This window comes from Strongylocentrotus purpuratus, unplaced genomic scaffold, assembly GCF_000002235.5.
Source record: "Strongylocentrotus purpuratus isolate Spur 01 unplaced genomic scaffold, Spur_5.0 spur5_scaffold_1, whole genome shotgun sequence".
In the NCBI taxonomy this organism is placed as follows: domain Eukaryota; kingdom Metazoa; phylum Echinodermata; class Echinoidea; order Camarodonta; family Strongylocentrotidae; genus Strongylocentrotus; species Strongylocentrotus purpuratus.
The window spans coordinates 21107869-21130218 of record NW_022145594.1 but is presented as its reverse complement, the minus strand read 5'-3'; the positions used below and the strand labels follow the sequence as shown (position 1 = coordinate 21130218).

Below are 22350 nucleotides of genomic sequence, written 5' to 3'. Positions count from 1 at the left end.
TCACAGCAAAATTTTCTGTTTTCAATCCTTTTTGAGTCAGTAATTTAAATTCAGATCAATTTCATCTGGAATAGATGGTATACAATGTACTTGTAAGAGGCTTATCAAAGGTCAATTTCAGTTGGAGTTGTTACCTTGTTGAAAATAAAGCTTTTCCAATTATATTTGTTATCACAGCAATTTGAATTATGTGTGAAGAGAAAGTGAAGAAGTTTTCCCTAGATAACTTAGCTGCATATATGCTTCTTTTTCCTACCCGAAGCAAGGTAACCACGGTAATAATATGATTACAGTTGTACATGTAAGTTTTTAGTTGTTTTCAGTATAAATTTATCCAGTACCTGGAGCGAAACTCATGACCTCTTCACCCTGCGGATCGATCCATTTTGGAGCACCATAGGGGCTGTCAGGGGACACCTCACAAACAACTCTCAGCTGCTCCCCTACAACGGGAATGGTATGGTCCACTGGTATGACCCGTATCACATAGGCGTTGATATCTACATTCAAAGACAACAAAGGCATTTCATTAAAAAAATGTATTCCTACAAAAACAAGTAAGAAACCAAAGAGTAAAACAGACGTCTTGATGTATGATATAAATGGTAGGGGCAAGGCTGAAGTCATTCTCAATTTCTCATAAACCACCAACAAGATATCTTTTTGAGCCAAAAAAGTTAAGGACAAAAGATGAAATTTAGTACTATGGCCAAGAAAGGTGTGAAGTGAATGTCAATGTGTGATGGAGGCACAATTACTTTTTTGGACACTGTTAGCCTGGGAATAAAACCGATAAACTTCTACTATGCCTTCACACAAGGGCTGAATAAATCTTGAATATCTATAAGAGTCCATTTAAAAGGATACATATATTAGTCACCTTGTTTTTCACATAAACCCCTTCTGCCTATTGTAAATAAAATGATTATACATCCATTTCCAGCCTAACTGCACACGATGGTGGTCTCCTGTTTTCTAAATTACCTCTCTACTTTATTGAAAAATATTTACTATAAATTTCTTATCTTATTTGTATGCTTCGTAAATGTTTATCGTACGATATAATTGTACATGACTTTCTATTTAATTACTTTTGTAAACATTTTATTCATTGTATTTGTTATTGTTCAAATTTGTGTATTTTGAATTTGAATTTGTATCTTGTTGAACGCAGAAATAAAATCAATCAAACAAACAAGCACCAACACAGTTTTCTACTAACATTTGTAATTTTGCCCCTGAAAAAATTTACTTCATGATCACTAAATAACAAATCAAAAGATATTTACCATGTACTGTGCACTGTGGTCCTCTATATCCATTAGGGCAGAGACATCTCCCAGAGTTACAGGTTCCTCCATTAAGACAGAGTCCTCCGCAATCATTACCTGTATTTAGAAAGAGGCAAGATGTAGATAAAGCGCATTTAAGTGAAAAAAAGCAATCAAATACATGAAGCATAATGCTCTGTGGTGAGACGAGAGGCATCATCAGAAATTGACCTCAAACAAACTTTTTAAAGAGTAATAGTGAAGTTGACAATGATGGACAGTTATAGAATTTGATTCATGTATTAAGCCTAGGATAATAAGGGAATCATGTACAGTAGCTAACAGCTCAACATCTACACAGGAAAGGGAGTAAATCTGTGAAGGGGGAATGGGCAGAAACTAGTTGGAAGGAAGAGGAATATATATCTACAATTTTCACTTGTTTTTTACCTTGAATGTCAATTTCATAGATGGACGTGAGAGGTCCTGTTTGACAAGTGTAGCTGCCTGCATCCTGGAGACTCAGAGCCTCAAAGTTGAGTCGGGTTGCTCCTGGCGCTGGATAGTCCACATACACTCGCTCGTTACCTGTGTATATTACCATTACATGTTAATCTCAAGTAAACGATTGAGCATATCATTTGGAGGTTTTCACTACAGATTCACAGACATTAAAGGTAATACAAAGTTTTGGTATGGGGTCATGGATTTGGTTCAAATGAACATATTTGAAGCATATGCGATCCTACAATATTCAGTGATCGTTTTCGTGGTTGAAATCAAGTCTAAACTTATGAAATTGTAAATAATAAATTCTTTATGTTGTATAGCTCCCTCTCAAGGTCAAGATATTAATAAAGCTATAAAACAATATGTCTTGACTAAAATCGACCGATTAGCTATTCCCGTTTGGAAATTATATATCACAACAACATATTCTGAAATTTTCATGGTCGCAGCTACCATTGTAAGGCCGTAGGAGCTATTTGAAATTTATCAACATTTACCAGGAACACCAGTAAATTGTTTAATTCAATTTTTCTCGAAAGCAGAAGTGTTTTACGGGATAAATTTTCTAGTGCTTATAATACATCCACAGGGGCATCCAAATATATCAAAATTGTTTAGAATCACTACCCACTCAATTTTCAAAATTTCCTAAAACTTTGTATTACCTTTAAGTAAACTGCAAACTTTTCCAAAAAGGAAACCTTTGGGAACATGGGATTGGTAATGAAATCTCTTGTTTTAGGCATGTAACTTTCATAAAACTGAACAATTTTCACTTCATGATTTCTTTTCCGATTAGTTTTAGACCTGAAGTTTCTCATACCTCTATATTTGAATTCCCAGTTTTAAATAATCCCTTCTCTCTCTCTGTACACATTTCCTCTCAACATTAAAGACTGGGTTACAGACCGGGAGAAGCAAATTAATTGGGTAAGGAAACAATATTTTCAAATGGTAGTGAAGTTATACGGAAGACCGGTGAAGACATTGAGAATTGAAAATCTTATAAAGATAACAATTCTTTTAAGATTTCAATTCCTGGACTTGCCTCTAATGGAAAATTTGTGCTGAATACCAGGATGGGTTGTGGGAAAATACAAAATACCTGACTCACCTATGACTCTTCCTGGTACTGCTTGGAGGTTAGAGTCCAGCCACGTTGGGTTACCGTACGTACTCCCAATAGGTGCCTGACACAGGAGTCTGAGAGGATCTCCAATCCTGGGCTCGCTCTCAGGGGTCGGGATGTCCGGCAGGACATGGATAGCTTCTACAGGGGAATATAAATTAAATGTTTAGGGGGGTGTTTCACAAAACTTGTCATCAGTGACGATTGACAGTTTTTGTTATAAGCTACTGAAATCCTTGCTTCTGATTGGATATCAGCAGATTTGTCACTGATTTTTGTCATTTGTCATTGAAAAAAAATTGTGAAACGGCCATTGAGCACCCCTGTTGACTTATTCAATTCAGTACGTAGATTAAGTCAGTATTTTATTTAGCACTTTGCTTGGCTAAGTAATATGGCTCAGCTCGCATTGAGATCACATCTAAAGAATTTATTTAATAAAGCTGACTTTAAGGCAAAATACCTAAGGATAAGCATTGTGGTGTCACATAATCAATCCTAAATAATTTGCATATGTATGGGCCATTAAAAGCATCCTCATATGACTGTGCGCGGCTTATAATGACTGTGTATGAAAACCACATGCCTGTCAATCAAGGCCATCAGAAGTTATTCAATTAAGTTTCTTTTAATTGTACCTTGATGCATAAATAACTCAGAGTACATAAAATGTGAAATTATGTAAAAATATTTCACCTTACAGGAATAATATTTACCATTAAAGTTACAAAAACACATATAATGAAAGTTAGACCATGCATCCCCTCTGTCCTAATGAATTTGAACATACCTCTTTGTTCACAAGCTTGTCCGCTGTAACCAGGCAAACATACACATCTACCATGAGAGCAGGTTGCTCCATTTCGGCATGGGGGGAAGCAACGTTCCTCTATGGCTGAGGGATTTAAACAAAGTTGTATATACAGTTGTAAAAATGTCCCGTTACAAACATAACTTACATGAGCACAAATCCATTATTCTTCTCGATGGGGTGAACAATTTTGGTGCATATGGCCATTCTATGCTCATTCATGCACAGATTTAATCTACGAACTGGCAAATTCTTTTATCAATTTTGTATGGTATAGACAGTAGCGTACGCAGGATTTTTTCAAGGGGGGGGGGGGTTTAACATTCTTAAATCGGGCCGAAAATTTCGCAACGACTCAGCCAGCTGCTGAATTAAGTGGCGGGGAGGGGGGGGGGGGGATAAGAGGACACTTTTTTTTTCTTTGGTCTCAAAATTTGGAAATTTGACATTTTGTCAAACTCAAAGGGGGGGGGGGGGTGTTGCTCAAAAATACACACATAAAAAAACAACCCCCCCCCCCCGCCAACCCCCTGTGTACCAGCCTGGGTATAGAGATAGCCAGAATGCACAAGTAAAACATGTAATAGTTTCACTTCCAAAGCCATCTATACACAGAGTTCGGCCGACCCGGTTAGAGTTGGACACAATATGGCGACTACTGCTTTGTTAGGCAAGCACAACAAAAAAGAATATAGGCCATGGCTAGAACCGTGAAACCAAGTTGGCCAAACTCTGTGTATAGATGGCTCTGTTCACTTCCTACCTGTACCGCCCCCACCACTAATTGTGATGTTAGCCGTAGCAGTGAGTGGCCCTGTACTGCAGGAGTAGCTTCCCGCATCTGCGGCCATCACGCTGTTGATATAGAGGATGGAGGAACTGTCGCTTGTCTTTACCGTGTACAATCGTCCTACTGCACCTGTTAGAAAAGATAATATACGATTAAAGGGCAACTCCACTTTAACAAAATTACTTTCAATAGAAGCAGAAACAGCAGACAAACAAATCAAAAAAGTTTGAGCAAAATCGGATTACTGATAAGAAAGTTTTGGAGTTTTAATGACATGAAAAACTTTAAAAATCACAAGAAAAATTATCAACTCACTCTTGTTTATCTGCATCAATTAAAAGCAAATTAATTTTGGAGTGGACTTGGCCTTTAATGAAATTGTTACTGACCATATGGTGACCGAGTGATGACCATGTCTACAGTTTTGGAAAGCTTACATGTACCCAGTGGAGATTGGAATTTTTACATATGAAAACACAACCTCAACATGCTTGTAATTCGGTTCCAGCTCATCCTTTATCAATATGACCAGTTGTCTTTGCAAAACACCAGGCAATTATTATATGCATAAAACAAGATAGCTAGAAAAGTCCTCAAACGTAACTGTTATTTGCCACATGCCACATTAAAAACTGGATTTTAATAGCTGTTACAATTGGCTCAAGTTTAAAGACCTTTTACGCGGATGATCACCTCAAGAAACTTGCAATAAGTCCTCCACCCCCCCCCCCTCCACTGAAGAACTAGGTAGGAGCTATTGCTAGACATAACTTCCATGTATTATTTTTTAATCACCCTTAAAAAAAATTAGATATTGAAAGTCACACAATGACTAAACCCATGTATAAAGCTAAGCATTACGGCATTTGATGATTACCTAGTGATGCAGATGGAATGAGCTGGCCATTAGCTCCTCGCCACTCAGGGTCCAAAAAGGGGCTATTGCTAGACACCTGACAGACCAGATTGAAGCTTGAACCTAGGCGAGGAATCTGCTGAATGGACGGGGTGATGGTGATGCGGTATGAACCAGGTAGAGCTGAAAAGACACAAGAAATCATCATATACATAATTCAATATAATGATAATAATAATCATCTGAATTGATATAGTTCTTGATACCAAATACTGTCTCTATTGCGATTTACAGATATTATGACCCGGGTCATCAGATTCTTTCATGCACAATGTGCACCATCTCTACTCCTGGGAAGTATTATTTGTATTTTTTCAACCTTTATTATATCTACTACGTATCCATTGCATTTAATAAGATGAAATATTTAACAATATTTTCATTGTTTGTAGATTTTTAATATCACATAATCTGACAATATGCATTTTTAATGTCGCTCTGGTAGAATTATAGAAGAATAATCAATAAAATGTGGATACTGCATGTACATGTACCATCAACTTTATGAAGTGTGCTCACAAAAGTTTGTAGTATAAGCATTTAAACTTACGTGCAGTTCTTAGTTGGCATTGATCTCCAGTATAGTCAGGGAAGCACACACATGCTCCATTCACACAGGTTCCTCCATTCTGACAGGGTCTGGAACATGTTGGCTCAACTAGAAATCAAAGATAATAGACCAATTCACGGTTAGCACGTGTCCCAAATTACCCTGAATATCCACAGATCTTAAAAAACATAAGGTCCCAAATTATACATTTTGAATTAATCACTCCTACAGCGATGGAGGTGCTACATAAATAGCCTTTGTTTCCCCCTCTCAAACAATACTTTGACCTGTGTATCGTGGAGTGCACATTGTCTCTGTGTGTTTCACAATAAGGTCTGCAATGACCTTTATCTGCTCATGCTCAGACTGCAAATGTAAACTGGCTTATTGAATACATTCGTAAAGACGGTTTAAAGGTGATTTGACGTTTCCTCCAGTGACTTTTGCTCTAGGCTTTATTTCATCAAAATAATATGGTTAGATTTAAAGTTGCATTTGAGTTTTAGGTTAGGCTTAGGGTAAGGGTTATGGTAAGATTACAGAGTGTGAATCCAGGATTAGAGAAGAAAATTGCAGCAAGGCATTTGTCGCAGGAGCAGATGTTGAACAACTCGTCCAAATCCTTAGATTACTAAAGAGGTTCATCTGATTGGTGATGTAATTTTGAAAAGAGTTCTCTCTATAAAAATAAAATGTTACCTGTTTTGGTAATCTTTCACTTCCTGTGCTGCAAACTTCTTCAGACCTAAGTCATAGCAGGCTCTATTGTTAATGCAGTACGACCATAATGTGCACCCCCAAAATAATCCCAAGTTACTTAAAGACGTAGAGTAGTGGGCTCTCAAGGGGAATTCAACACCGCTCGGGTATCTACACTATAACAGGTGCTGTCAATCATCAAGATTAGCCTTCAGTTTTAGGACCAACAGGCCTTACGTAATGCTTTGCATTTTCCACCTATTTCCCATATGGTAAAGTCATTATCTTACGTTTCCCTTCTTGATTGGAATATGAGCTTGCTGTGTGCAGACTTGTACACCCATTGATGGTCTTTTTATCAAGTCTGGTGTCAGAGAATTATGGCCTTCTGGACATGGAGACTGACGACCCTCTCCCTTTAATGGGTTCAAGAAATTTATCCCAACTAATGTTTACCTGCAATGCTGATTGTGAATGAGGTGGTAAGAGGGCCAGCCGCGCAGGAGTATGTCCCTGAATCACTCCCTTGGATGTCTTCGATCACCAAAGTAGTGGAGTAGGGAGAGGAGCTCTGGGTGTACATCCGCTGACTACCAACTACAAACACAAACATGCACAAAATATTTAATTATTATAAACAACAACAGGATGCAATGGTGAGGAGATAAGTTTTTACAATGAAGCCACATGAAAATAGTCCCTATAATGACGTTTTGTTGATTTTTTGATGAAAAAAATGAGTATTAAAAAGAACTGAAGTTCAAATAGTTCAATCAACTACATTCATCTTTCGTAACAGTTCTGAAAATCACCCGTTATTTATGAAAAGAAGAAGAGATAGTCAATGTTTGCGACAGTATACTAGTACTCTGTTCTTCATAAGCAGTGTGCAAGTAGGCATTATATAGTAACGATGAAATAATGGTTTTCTTGAATACCGGTATACACACTTGTATAACAGATACCTTGCTCAAAACAAAAGACTGGCCATTTGTGAATTCACATGTACATGTTTATCAGAAAGTAATGCACTACCTTAGGATGATATTCATTCGTTCATTCATTTTGGTTTATTGAATCAAAATTCCTTGTTAAAACAGTCGGGAGACTGATAAAAACAAAGATTACAACATTGAAATGTTCAAAAATATAAAGAAAATTAACAAATACACCAATATGGAAAAGAAACAAAAATTAGTTCAAGGAAAGAATAACAAAAATTATAATGAAAACTTCAATATATTCCACATCATACATAATATAAATCGAATTTACATACGTGGATGAGAGGGAAAAGTAAACAAGAAAAAGACAATGGACAAAGGATTTTATTCCCTTTTCTTGTAACATTTAGATTTTGAGCGTTTACATTTAAACACAATTAACAGAAATGGATATATCAAACACAAAGTGATGATGATAATACCCGATATACATGTATTATTATATATATCATAGATCAACTTACTGAATCCCCTTGGACTGACTGGTAGACCACTAGGTAGCCTCCAGATGGGACTTGTGTACTGGCCATCCTGTCTAAGCTCACAAAGAAAACTGATGGTTTGACCAACAGAGGGCGTTGTGTCGGTGGGCGGGATGATGCGGATTGCATATGGTGTGACTGATGGAAGAAGCAGAAAAATATTGATATAACACCAATGAGAGAAAAAGAGGAGAGAGGAAAAAATAGAGAAAGGGAAAGAATAAGATGAACAAAAGGCAATACAAGTCTTTAATAATTTGACAATAAAGAAAATTCTCCTTTTGAAAAGTGCTATATTTGCTCCTAAGGTATCTTCAAATTAATTACTTCGGCCTTAGCACTGGCAACTGTCATCATCACATACTTTCAAGGATTTAATCAGGTCATCTTACCTTGTCTCTCGCATGATGGTCCAGTAAACTCTTGAGGACAAATACAGTTACCATCCATACAAGTCCCTCCATTCAAGCAAGGAGCCGTGCAGGGTCGACCTCCAGTACCTACAGAATAAGAATACATATTGATATTGATTCCAAGAATTCCGGATTGTGATGAATAAAAGGGGAATAAGGGAAGTATGAGGTACAAAGTACTGTGACAAGGGTTCCTCTCTAAGTACGGAGCAAAGTATACATTTTGTGGTTGATACCTATCTTCATATATCAAATTGAAATCCAACTACCACTTACAACTGTGAATTTTGGTGTAAACCCCCTCTTTCTTTTTTCTTCTTTTTTCCTCTTTCTTTTTTCCCTTTTACCAATATTTTTTTCCTCCATATTTGTATTATTATGTATCCATTGAGGGTAGTCATGCTATCAAGCTTTGCTTACTTTGTCAACCCTCCTGTTTGATGTTTTCGGTTTGTTACAGACAGCCTCACTCTTTCGTTATGTGTAAAATTTGAATAAATCAATAAATCAAATCAAATCAAATACATTTAAAAAAAATATTACTTACTCTCAAGAGTGATGGTGAAAGTTGTAGAATGTGGTCCGACATAACACGTGTAGGAGCCTGCATCATCTAGCCGAAGGCTTCTGATGACAAGGCGGGTCAGGTAGGATCCAACTTCCTGGGAACTCAGATGATTCGGAGCTCCTGTAAAGAAAGGAGTTCATTCAGACAGGCTATCATGATTATACACAAATGCTCCTTCAATGCCTGAATAAGTACACACAAGTGGAACAAGGGCCCCACCTCCATCAAAACAAAGATTTGCGATATCTTCACAGCACATTTTAGCCTTGACATTGTTTGAAGTGTCTATAGGTAACCATTATCATTTCTTCATACTATCCTTACAAAAATACTAAGAAGCAGCAAAGAAAGTGAGCATTTTTTTTTGTCATCACCCTTATGCCAAAGACAACACAAAAACATTTTGTACAATAGGTTCATGCATCACTCATTGACAAAGGAGACTTCGAGGAGGGGGGGGGGGCGTTTCACAAAACTTGTCATCGGTGACAAAAGACAGTTTTTGTTATAAGCTACTGAAATCCATGCTTCTGATTGGATATCAGCAGATTTGTCACTGACTTTTGTCATTTGTCATTGAAAAAAGGCTTTGTGAAACGGGCCCCTGATTGCATCATCTGTTAACTAACAGAAGCAAAGGAAATACAGAGATACCTACCCTGTGTGATGGCTACGATGGGTACACCGTCAGGCCCTCTCCATTGCGGCCTACCATAGGGGCTACCCTGGGGCACCTCACACAGGAACGTGATATCCTGACCTATCAAGTACTGGTTGGTGTCAGGGGGGTGGATCCGCACCTGGAAGGGTGGTCCTGGAAGGTGTGTTGAAATAGATACATATTTTGTATTCATTTTTATTTAAGGTAAAGAAACTGAATTAACAAAAGACTAACTCCGTTTCGTTGACAAACAGCCGTAGATGAAAGACTTCATGCATGGCTGATTGTCAACGAATCAGAGTTAAGTCTTTTGTCAATTCTGCTTATTGCTACGGCAGGCAGCCAGTGAAAAAGAATTTGTTTGATAAAATTATGGAAATGCAAGCGCTACTTTAAACAAACAGAACTTTGTTATTCCTAGCTAATTTTTACTGGTTGAGGTGTCATATGAAAGGGCAGAAACTCAACCTTCTAGAAATGTTATTTTCTCTTTGAAATTCAGATACCGCCCGCCAAATGACTTTTTGGTTTCCTCTCTTCAAATTGATTTGAATCACTTATGCGTAAACTTGGCATCATATGATTTGCATCAAATGAAAGAGGAGGATCTGAGCTTTCCAAATATGTGTCATTTAAAGACCATCACCACTACTGGGCCAGAAGGGATTAGACCACACAGAGAGCCATCAAGGTCACTGTGACAGGTGGCTATCTCATTAACTCAGCTCTCATTTAACATAAGAAAAAGAGGATCATGGGGGACCAACAGGCACCGATTCGGGAAGTTTTCTATATAGAGGGAGCAAGTAGCTACAAGTATGGCAGTGTGCCTTTAATAACTATAAATGTGACTAAGTTATGTAAAACATCGATAATTCTCGGTTTTGTTTTTTCTGGGACGCACTGTATACTCACGCATGAACATCTTTAACATAATGGTGATGCAGTATCACTTTAGATTGGAATAGTTGCTACTTACCACTATTCTGGCATTGTCTTCCGGTGTAACCCGCATGACATTGGCAACCTCCTGCTACACATGTGCCTCCATTCAAGCATGGCAGAGGACATTCAGGAGCTGAGGAAAAAATGAAATTATTATAAAGAAAACATAGTTTGGTGATTACAGCAGCAAGACAGTGATCTGCAATATAATCCTAGTAGCCAATCCCTATCGGTTCTAAAGCTAAACAGGGAAATTCTGGTATATTTCAATCATTTTATTTTGATTGTTTTTCAAGAAAATAACTTCCTTGCCAACATTTACTCTATGTTCTAGCCATGGATCACATACATGTTTAGAATTTTATCCATATCATGTAATTATAAAATTGTTAAGCTTAAAAATTTACAAACAGTGACATTTCACTTGTATGTAGAATACTTACAAATAGTGTTATTTTATTTCAGGCTCTTTTTGGCCAAATATAAGTGATTTCTTTTTTGTTCTTCTTTCATCTTTAAAATTGGTTCACCCTAACGACCTGAACAATATACCGGTATATATATAGTGATAGTCATAATATCATGATTTGTCTTTTGCATCTTCTTGGTATTGAATTATGTGGTATCTTATGAAAGTTTGTATATTTATGTATACTTGTGTATATTTATATGTTACGCCATCAACTAATGACCAGATCCTTCAACAGAAACTAAGTTTCTTTTGATAATCCCCAGGCATAAGTTGATTCGTATTTTTCTTTGATCTTGTATTGTATTTATAATCAAAGATCGTTTTTACGAATTCTTTGGCATTGTACTCGCCTATGTTCCTGGAAATAAAATAATAAAAAAAATGAAGAAAAAAGATCAACAAAATAAATCTTACCCTCTATGGTGAGAGTGAAGGACGCTCGGAGCATACCCACAGTGCAGACGTACACCCCTGTATCCACCTGCTGAACCCTTACCACATGGAGACGAGAAACATAGTCAGACACCCTCTCAACCACGTACCTCCCATTACCTAGCAGAAAGCAAGAATAAAAAGTGGATTAGAAACTGCAGTTTGTTGTAAATTAGATGAATTTGTCTGCCTTCAAGCCTTTTTTAAAGGTGAGTGTTCATGACAGAAAATTAAGGTGATGAATGCCCAGTTAAAAAGCAAATGATAACATAAGTAAAAATGTAGCTTTTTCAAGGTTTATTCACGCACTAATTTGTGCAGTAAGAGTATTAAAACGTATCTAATTGCAGCGTAGGTTTTTACAAACTTACCAGACCTGACGTTGACAGGAGTACCTCCTGGACCCAGCCAAGTTGGATTAAAGTAGCCCAACTGGTCTGAAATCTCACAGACAAAGGTTGTATTCTGACCAACGACCAGCGTACTAGTTGGGGGAGGGAGAATCCTGATATCTGTATAGGAAAAAAAATGATTATTTTAAATCTCCATATCGATTACATTCGTGAAAACAAAGATTGCAGTCTGCTGATTTAAAATTCAAGTTTTGTAAGTTTTTAAGAATGTAAAAATGTATTTGTCTTGATTTACGTTCTTCAGAATGTGACATGCCTTTTATTTTGAGTTACACAAAACAAAGACATAAATTTTACAAGAGGTATGAGTAATTAAGTTAACTGTATTTGAAACATATAAACACTTGTAAGTTTCATTTCTTTCATAATGACATAATGGAGAGTAAACCACAAATTAAAGGATATTTTTAGTTATATTTGATCAATCACTGTTCAATGAACTTCTACGAACTTCATTAAAAAGTTCACACAGAAAAACAAAGATTTTCTGTCATAAAATGAACCAAAATGGCCGTTTCAAAAACATTGTTATAGTAAGCTACTGAAACGGTGGCATTTGATTGGCTGAGAGCAAATTTGTCATATAATTTTAGCTTTTTTTACGGATAACATATTTTATGAGACGGGACCCTGGTTCTTCTTGTAAGCTTATGGCGAAAATGAGAATTCAGTATTCAATGGCTTAGAGATGAAACACAAATTCATGACATCTGTCATTTGGCTATTTGTTTTGGAGTAACAATATAACATATATAAGAAAGTAGATTAACCTTGATGTATGTATGAGAAAATGATCAGAGGGCGATTTTATGTCAGCAGCATGTTGGCTGAGGAACAGATTCAAAATATCAGTACAAACTAGTACAAGTGCAGATGTTTTAAATTAGAATTTGATTAAATTTCTTTACAAAGATTGAAAATGATAACTGATCGATAGGTCAATAAAGTGAGACAATATACAAACCTGCATTTCTGCAGTCAATACCAGAGTACCCTGGGATACACTGACAGATTCCATTTAGACAGGTTCCTCCATTCTGACAGGGTCTGATGCATTCTTGACCTGTGACATCACATACAAACATACACCATCTTAAAGCCTGTCTGTAATAGTTTGACCAGGAGGGATTAGACCACCCAGCGTGGTCACTGACAGGTGAGTATCACATCAACTCAGCTCTCAATTAACATAAGAAAAAGAGGATCATGGTGGACCAACAGGCACCGATTAGGCATCGTTTGCTATATAGAGGGCGCAAGTAGCTATAATTAGTGCAGTGGGGCTTTAACACTTTGGTTGCTTTCTTTGCCTGTGCAGTTTTGCACAAAACAATATGTACCAATTGACAGAAGGATTGCAATGTCCAAGACGATGGGTTTGCAAGATTACGCATTTCCAGTTTTTATGAGCTCCCAACAACTCGCCGACACCAGTATAGATGAATATTGTACTGGAAACGGGTTGATAATCATGGAAGCTGTTCGCACAACCCTTACATGATAAATACAGTGTGGCAAAGGGAGATTATTTGTATGGCGTATAAACAGTACAAAGTCTCTAAAGGTCTTTTTCTCTTGGGAGTATTAACATGCTCCACTACAAAACCAAAATTACAAAAACTAGACAGTAAACTATCTTTGAATATTTCCTAACCAAATTGAAGCGATGCTTAACAAACCCTGACTAGGAATTTTTAGCATGGTCAACATATTAATCTTTAAGAAATTCTGGAACTAATTCACAGTCGCTACAAAGTTAACAACATTAATTACAGACAGACATACAGGTACATGCAAACCCCCATAGTATTTAAACAGACTTTACTTTTTGTCCTAAATTAATAATGAAGCAAGCAGTCATATAAAACCAAAATAGTGGTCTAGTGTTGTAGCAAATTCGTAGTTAAACACTAAAAGTTAATGACAAACAGTGACCGTCTTGATTTATTTTTACATGCAATTCAAATAGATTCGACCCACAGTAGTGCAAATCTAGACTTTGAATACTGTTCTTAACGGTTTTTAATTATAAATAGTATCAGTTCGTCCCATTTTCATATAGTCCAATTGAACATTTAATCCAATAACAGTTGGAGTACTTATACTTTCGTCTACTACACACTTGGCCACAAAGTCCCTTGTGTTTCTTGAAAGCGATTTTGTAACAGACCAAATGAATTTAAGAACAAATAGGTATAAGCTAGCATCAGATCAACAGATGATTAGACTGGGATACAGTACCTATTCTCTCACAGGCTTGTCCTGAGTATCCTCTGTGGCAGATACAAGTTCCCTCACGGCATGTGGCTCCATTCTGGCAGGGTGGGTTACATTGAACCACTCGAGCTGAAACAAATGATATCACCCATTGATGTCAAGAGTCTTGAAAGACAGAGCGAGTTTCACTGGTTTACATATGGGCACTAATGTGGATTTTATACTGACTAGAGGCATTGAATTTTGTGAGGCACTTTAGAGCAATAAAGCACCATTAGCACCAAGCAGAGGCAAATACATGTACCAGCGGTATACAGGAAGCCATCCATCCTCCTCAATATCGAAATTACAATTTTGTGAGGACCATTTGTTTGCCGCACTGCCAATTTCTGTTTGCTGCTTGGTTCACACTGACTTTTACTGTGACAGCTAGCTCCTTTTCATAAATCTAATTAAACATTTTCACTTTCTTTCTAGGTATATTTAAAGATTTTGTCAAAAAATACTCATCAAGTATATGTTTTTATTTACTGCACATGTCAGCTAACATCTATGACACATCTATGTATATTTCATGAGAGGGCGATAAATGTACATAGATATCTAAGGAAAATTGCATCCCTATGCCAAGGTTCTCTGATCGGCATGTATTGAATCTTTACAAAACTTACCATCGATGTGGATGTTAAGCGTAGTAGTAACTGTTCCCAGGATGCAAGCATAGCTGCCTGCATCAGCCGCTGAGATGCTGTTTATGACCAGAGTCGTGGTAGATGGTGATATCATCTCAACATAAACTCGATCTGACCCTCCTGCAAAATAAAAATAATCAAAAAGCTGGAATAAAATGCTGTTACTATACATAAAAATATTGAAGGAAAGCAGCAACCGTGCTGTTTTAATTGTCTGTAGGACATTTATATTTTGAGAGACAGGATTTGTCCCTCTATTGGAGAGAAAAAAGAACATAAAATACCGATTCAAACAAATTTCACACTAAACAAACAGCAGTAAAATAAATGAAGATATTGTTATTCAGCAAAACAAGAATTACAGGTTATTCTGCACATTATTCATTCATAATGTTTATTAATAATTTTTGTTTTCCTTTTTTGCTTTCTTCACATAAGGACCATCTTTTTGGCTTCTACAACTAGTACCTTCCTCCGTTACTACAACAAATGCACTCCTTTCAGATTACCAAATGTTACAGGCAGACATAAACAACTGTACTCAATGAACTTCTCTATGTATTTCTCTTTTATAAATGCTTCTCAAATAAAAAAAAAAATTAAAGTTCTAGAAAATAAAACTCGCCTTGCTGGTGTGTGATTCTCTGCCCCCGTGGATCCCTCCATACAGGGTTCTGAAGCCTGCCTGCCCCAGAGGACTGGCAGGAGAATCGTAGGTTGGCTCCCTGGACCGGTGGGGTGCTACCAACCTGACGAATACTAAGAGAGAAGCCACCTGCAATGGAAGATTCATGATATGATTATTTAAACTAATTCTACGAATAATAAATGACACAAAATAGGAAACTTGTGTGGGATGAATTTGCATTGCGCAAGATTTTTTTAAATATTAAGCTTGTGGTCAGTTAGATTGTTTCTTTCACTTACATTACTTCATAGGTAGTGCCTAGTAGTTTTAAACGTCAAATGGGTAAAAAAAAAATAGAATTCACCATTTTCTGAATTGTTCATGCACCTATGAAATCAAAACATTTAAAACCTTTGGACAGGAAAGAATGCAATTTTGACGAGTCATATTTCAATTTTAATGATTTATCCATCACAAGTATATTGTGTTATGGTGCAATCACTCATTTAAATCTTGCAGATGAAATTGTTTTCAACTTCAAATGTAGAGATAAAGTGTTATTTGTCGTTAGATCTATACAAAGATGAATCAATTAGAACTTTCCACAAGAGAATTTACCGGTAGTATGTACAAGGAATTGTCTCAATAAAATTGAATCTCCTATATCCTGGGCCACAAAAACCTTGTATTTCTTGAAATTCAAATTCAGTTCATCAATTGTACAGGTTGATCTCAAGATGGAACAATTAGACATGACTAAACAAAAATATGTCTGTTGAGATAAAAATTGGGATGCTAATGTATTACCTTGATTTTGGCATATTGCACCAGTGTAGCCAGGGTGACAAATACACTGTCCGTTGTTACAAGTTCCTCCATTCATACACTGTGGGTTGCACTGCGGAGCTGTGATAAAGAAAAAGTTTGTTGGAAATTGGTTCTTACACATGTAGACTTTATCAATAGACAAATAATACACAGGTGTGAGTGCGTTATCGTGATGCAGCGCATGAGGGTATTCACAATAGTAAGTGCAATAACATGCATGTGGCGCATCTTTTTTGCATGGTTAAAAACACTCCTGTGCATATGGTAAAAATGAATGCAATCACACATGATCCATTTCAACGCTTCTCATTGGCTACATTCTTGAACCCATCTTATAATGTGAGATATCAAATGATAGCTCAGTTCTATTAAACCATGGTAAATGTGTTTTTTTTTCTTTTTTCGTTAATTATTTGATAATATTTGTTTTAATTTTTACATAGGAGAGGGGTGAATTTGTTTGCCCTCCAGAAGTATAAGCGCACATCGATTTCTCCCCTATACAGAACATCTTTCAGAATAACCCTGTTCAAGTGTTGTACGCATGATAAGATTTACCTGTCACCATCAGAGTAAACCTAGCCATGACTGGTCCCACCATACAGATATACTGTCCCTTATCAGCAGGGCTCAGACCACTGATGTACAGTCTGGTGGCCGATGGCGTCTCATAGACTTCCTGGACTCTCAGGTTGTTCCGTTCTGCCGTGGCTCCAGGAACCAGTTGTCCGGAGGGTCCCTTCCACATGGGGTTCTGATAGATGCTGGTACCGAGAATCTCACACAGGATCTCGAGATCCTGCCCGATGTGAGAGACACCCTGGCGGTTTGGCGTGATCTTGATTCTAACATCTGAAGGATCTATGTTAAGGAGATATAAATGAGGATTGAAGTCAGGATAGAAGATAGGTAGTCAAGGAAGCACACAATGTTTCATCTGGAGAGCTTCTAAATACATTTATTGTATAATGCCCAAATCTGAGAGAAGAATTCATACAAAAACTATGTTTATATATATATATATGTGTGTAAACGCTGGAGAGTTTCATGTCACAACATTTTCTGATTTGACAGTAAACACTGTTCGAGATGAAAATGTTACCCTTGTAGCAGTGTTACATGTACAGGTGCATATATGTCGAATTAACTGTGAGAGATGCATAACTAGCAGTAATTCTAGAATTCTAGAATAATAGAAATATAGAGGGATATTCAGAATCCTCCAGTGATTGGTAGTCATGATGTAATGTCACAATATAATATACCAGGGGAGTGTTTTACAAAGATCCTAAGTGGAACTTGTCTCTAAGTCGGACTTAAACATACGGAGAGCCATTTGTAGCCTTAAAATGAAATATATTCAAAGCAAGAATTCAAGTATTTTAGATTTTTCATAAATTCCACATCAAGAACAAGAAATCTCCTTCATAATAGAATATATGATTGATTTGAATCAACATTTTATGCCTTTTAAATGACTTTTACAAAATATTTTTCATATTTGTTAATCCAACTTAGAGATAAGTTCAACTTCGTATCTTTGTGAAACACTCCCCAGAGATACATTGATCTTACCTCTGGTTCCGCAGGCGATACCACTGTACCCATTAGGACATACACAGGATCCCCTGACACAAGAGCCTCCATTCTGACACGGTATTGGACAACGGGCTTCTGTACCAGATAGAGATAATCATAGTTAACACACTGACTACTTAATTCCCTCATAACTGTAGCTTAGACCTTTCTACAGTAACCAACCAGTATTGGACAACGGGCTTCTGTACCAGATAGTGGTAATCATAGCTAATAATAATAAACACAATCTGAAGTTATATAGTGCTTAGTACGGAATACCGTCTCTAAGAGCTTTACAGATATAAAATGATCATTGAAATATGGCTACAGAGGGTTTCTCAGGTTTACCACTTCTGTGATAAAAGTTGCATCAGCCATACACAGGAGTATAGTCACTGTTGAGGCTTAATGAACACATGCTAAAATGATCACAATTCTGATAAGCTAAAAGCTATATATCAATTAATTGACACTTACATGTTGCCAATGTACATACATCATCTGAGCTGGACAAAACTGCAGCTTGTAATACTCTTTTTTATGCTAGAGAAGCCACTTTTAAAAGAACTACAGGTAATAATAATAGGCATTTATATAGTGCCGTCTATCTAAACAGTTCTATTCTGAGGTGCACAAGAAAAATAGAAAAAATAAGAGAGTTTGGATGAGTTTGAATAAGTTTCATAGTGCCAAGTACAGGTAATGTTAAAAAAAGATGAGATTTCAGCTTGGATTTAAAGGTAAAAGTAAAGACTTGCCTTCGACAACAATAGAGAAGGTAGCGATGACAGGTCCGACTGTGCAGGTAAAGGTGCCCTGGTCTGCGGACTGGAGGTTAGAGATCACTAGCTGGTTGGCCAGTGAAGAGGTGGCAATGCTGAACACCCGGGAGTTGGGGTCTACAAAATATGGTAGAATAAAAAAGGATGATGAATATAACAATAAAGATGATAATGATAATACAAACAATAAAGTAATTATAATAACAATACACAACATTTATTAGGCGCTAAATATTGTTGTTTGTAAGCGCACCATTGCCTTTCTACAAAGTACCAACCAAATTATAAATCTGATCTTTATTCAATAAACCATGCATGTATAATAAAAATTAAAATGAGGCCGAACATAACATAAAAAATAGTGACTACAAGTCCGACATAGAGCTGAGAGTGGCTTGGTGCGAGTAGAGATCACTAGCAAAAACAAAATTGAAGAAGTGCATGTACTTAACCAGAAAAAAAAAAACAATATCATGCCAAGTATAACCTACACCCAAACAGTAGAGCAGTTTAATACAAAGAATTTTTCAAAATGGGTGTAATTTTGTTAGCTGTTCGGCCATTTCATTCGGAAATTGTCATGTTAAATTATGTTAACCTGTGGTGACTGGCTGGTTGTTTGGCCCAGTCCATCTGGGTTGAAGGTACGTTGGTCTTGCGCCCTCTATCTCACATGACATCCTGATACTGCCTCCGATCACTGTGTTTGCCTGGCCGACCTGTCGTATCTGAATGGTGTAAGCTGCAAAGACAATCGGCAATGAATAATTAAAGAGAAATTCAAGCTTAGTGGTCAGCTACTCTAAAAGCAGAAAAATCAGGGAATTAGAACAAAATGAGAATTCATGAATTTGTAATTACTATACATGTTGGCACTTAAATTGGCTGAATCGGCAGGTTGCAACGACAATTGGCAATGAATAAATAAATTGGAAATAAAGCTTAGCAGTCAACTACTTTAAAAGAAGGCGGAAAATTCAGAGTATCAGAACAAATAAGATATTTATGAATTTGTAATCACTTTACATGTGGGCACTTAAAATTGGCTGAATCAGCAGTGTCACTGTGACGAAGTGCTGTACAGCTCGGAGGGGTCTTTTCTTTTTACAGAACCTTTAATAATATGATACCTACAATATTTTAATACGTCCCCAAGGGAGAAGGTGCTTGGCAGAGAAACTGCAATATATTGATGTTTTTCTTTCTCAGCAAACAGCAGAGTTGTCCTTAAAAAATTCACTATCCAGTGGCCGAATTGCAAATTGTGATCTCATACTTTAAACATTCATAACTTTCTTATTATCGCTCCAATTTAATTGAAAATTTTGTCATTCTGTTTCTCTTATTTTACGCCCTTTCATACAAATGGCATTGTTACAAGGGTTGGATTATCCTACTCTACTGCACAGGAAAAAGAAAATTGAATTGTGTAAGATATTTAATGGATCTAATTTTTTTCCTAAAATGTTTGTTATCCCTTCCTAAATCTTGTATGATTTATATTCACTTGTTGATATGTTAAAGCAACATTTTCACATTGCAAAATGTGACGTCCTGAAAGATTCAAAATTAGCTTTAACAATCATCAAGTAGGCAACATGAACTTAAATTCCAACATTATTTAGGTAATTACATACCGGTATTAACAATTTATAATAAATTATATCATACTTATTCACATATTTTCATATCATATATTCACGACACACATGTTTGACATTTCAGAAGGACTATTGCAACATCAACAAATATCAATGTGACAGAAAATAAAAAGATTTTTTTGTTGGCCTAATTCACTTTTCTGGTCCTTGACAGCCTTTAAAGACAAAGACAGGTATATTATTTTACTATCTATACAAGGCTTTTAATTGGTACCATTAATATCAGTGTCTTTAATATCTTTAGCGCAGTACCCGAATGACTGACTTATATTGTTTTTGTATTGCTCAGTCATCCGGGAACTCCAACTATCGATATCGATATCATACAGGAAAAAAGCCATATTTACTGAGGAAGTAAAATTTCGCTATTTAGCCTTATATAGATAATAATAATATTGTATGGCTTTGATTTTGTGTGATAATGAAATTTATTGCTCTCGATATGACAATTTATTCTTTTATCACACTCAAAGCCATCCAATATATTGTATAGTCTCTACTGTTCCCATGTTAACTCACCTGGTCTGTCACATAGTACCCCTGTGAATCCATTAGGGCATAGACAAGTTCCACCTGCACAAGTTCCTCCATTCTGACAGGGTCCAGGGCAATCAGGAACTGATACAAGCAAAGACAATTTTCAACATTTCTTCTTATTATTGTTGTTAATATTTGTATAATTATTATCATTATTGTTATTGTTATTATTTCATCTATATTTCAGCTTGATCTATGCTGGTTTTCTCTCATTGGCATAAGCTACATTCCTTAGCCCTAGGCCTCAAATACTTTTTGTTAAAGTCTTGCAGTACAAATTACCGTATTGGCATAAGCTACATCCCTTAGCCTTAGGCCTCAAATACTTTTTGTTAAAGTCTTGAAGTACAAATTATTGGCATAAGCTACATCCCTTAGCCTTAGGCCTCAAATACTTTTTGTTAATTATTTATTATTATTATTACAACTATTGCAACCAACACTTGATGTTGGATTTCAAATACAAACAACAATGCAATTTTTAAACATTCCTCACTACTCTATGAAATCTATTAGAAATAAAGGAAATAAATGCCACAAATCTCTATCACATATTGCTTACAGACAATGAAATGTAGCAATTTTAGTTTCTTAAAACAATAATTGTTTCCTGTTATTAATAACAATTTTCACAAAACAGGGACTTACTTTCAACAGAGATGACTACTGAGTTGGTGAGAGTTCCAATGTAGCAGGTGTAGATCCCGTTATCATTGGGAGTGAGGTCCTGGATGAGAAGCCTTGACTCACGATCAGAGACATACTGGACATTCAGATGTTCAGAACCACCTGATAACATTCAAACATATGAGATGAGATAAGTGAAGGTGATGTTTTGAGATGATGTATCAGCACAATAATAATTATAGTATTTGATCTTTTTATAGCACACCCATCCACCACGCAGGGTGCTCAATGCAGTCCTTTTGTTGTCCTCTTTTTCTTGTTCAAATGTTATTATTTATGAATGCACAATCTGATGTTTTATTTGAGGTTAAATTTGAATTGAACATGTGTTTTCATGATGTTCATCATACAAAAGAATGGAAGAATTTTTACCTTGCCCAATGGGTAACACAGCAACACCCCCTGGGGAAGTCCAGGCAGGGCGGGGGTAGTTGCTGCTAGTAGCTATCTGACACACGTAGCTGATATCATTGCCAAGGATAGGTGCTTGGTCAACGGGAGGGCTGACTGTGATGACATAGTCGGGCCCAACTGTGGAAGGAAGAGAGATCAGTTCAAATTTGTTTGCTTGATGCTTGATGGAGTAATCCCTTTAGCAGCTCACTCAAGAAGCTATACTGGGATGGTAGGTGGGGCTAATAGCTGCAAGGAGTGCAATGAACTGCAGAAATGGC

The 22350-nt window shown here is 36.6% G+C and overlaps 1 protein-coding gene across 1 annotated transcript in view; it reads right to left on the bottom strand.

Annotated features, from left to right (window-relative positions):
• LOC583085 overlaps positions 1-22350 on the bottom strand; it is a 300967-nt gene that overhangs the window by 115830 nt on the left and 162787 nt on the right. Inside the window, exons 77-104 of the mRNA XM_030978601.1 lie at positions 22049-22207; positions 21638-21778; positions 20972-21070; positions 19390-19533; positions 18768-18908; positions 18007-18105; positions 16990-17292; positions 16411-16509; positions 15601-15750; positions 14955-15095; positions 14308-14412; positions 13031-13129; positions 12025-12165; positions 11636-11773; positions 10784-10882; positions 9802-9957; positions 9123-9263; positions 8555-8662; positions 8145-8300; positions 7133-7273; positions 5978-6085; positions 5389-5550; positions 4485-4640; positions 3701-3805; positions 2896-3051; positions 1722-1859; positions 1290-1388; positions 342-500 (exon numbers count right to left, since the gene is read on the bottom strand). Of these exons, the coding sequence (XP_030834461.1) occupies positions 342-500; positions 1290-1388; positions 1722-1859; positions 2896-3051; positions 3701-3805; positions 4485-4640; positions 5389-5550; positions 5978-6085; positions 7133-7273; positions 8145-8300; positions 8555-8662; positions 9123-9263; positions 9802-9957; positions 10784-10882; positions 11636-11773; positions 12025-12165; positions 13031-13129; positions 14308-14412; positions 14955-15095; positions 15601-15750; positions 16411-16509; positions 16990-17292; positions 18007-18105; positions 18768-18908; positions 19390-19533; positions 20972-21070; positions 21638-21778; positions 22049-22207 (3843 nt within the window). The remainder of the gene's footprint in view (positions 1-341; positions 501-1289; positions 1389-1721; positions 1860-2895; positions 3052-3700; positions 3806-4484; positions 4641-5388; positions 5551-5977; positions 6086-7132; positions 7274-8144; positions 8301-8554; positions 8663-9122; positions 9264-9801; positions 9958-10783; positions 10883-11635; positions 11774-12024; positions 12166-13030; positions 13130-14307; positions 14413-14954; positions 15096-15600; positions 15751-16410; positions 16510-16989; positions 17293-18006; positions 18106-18767; positions 18909-19389; positions 19534-20971; positions 21071-21637; positions 21779-22048; positions 22208-22350) is intronic.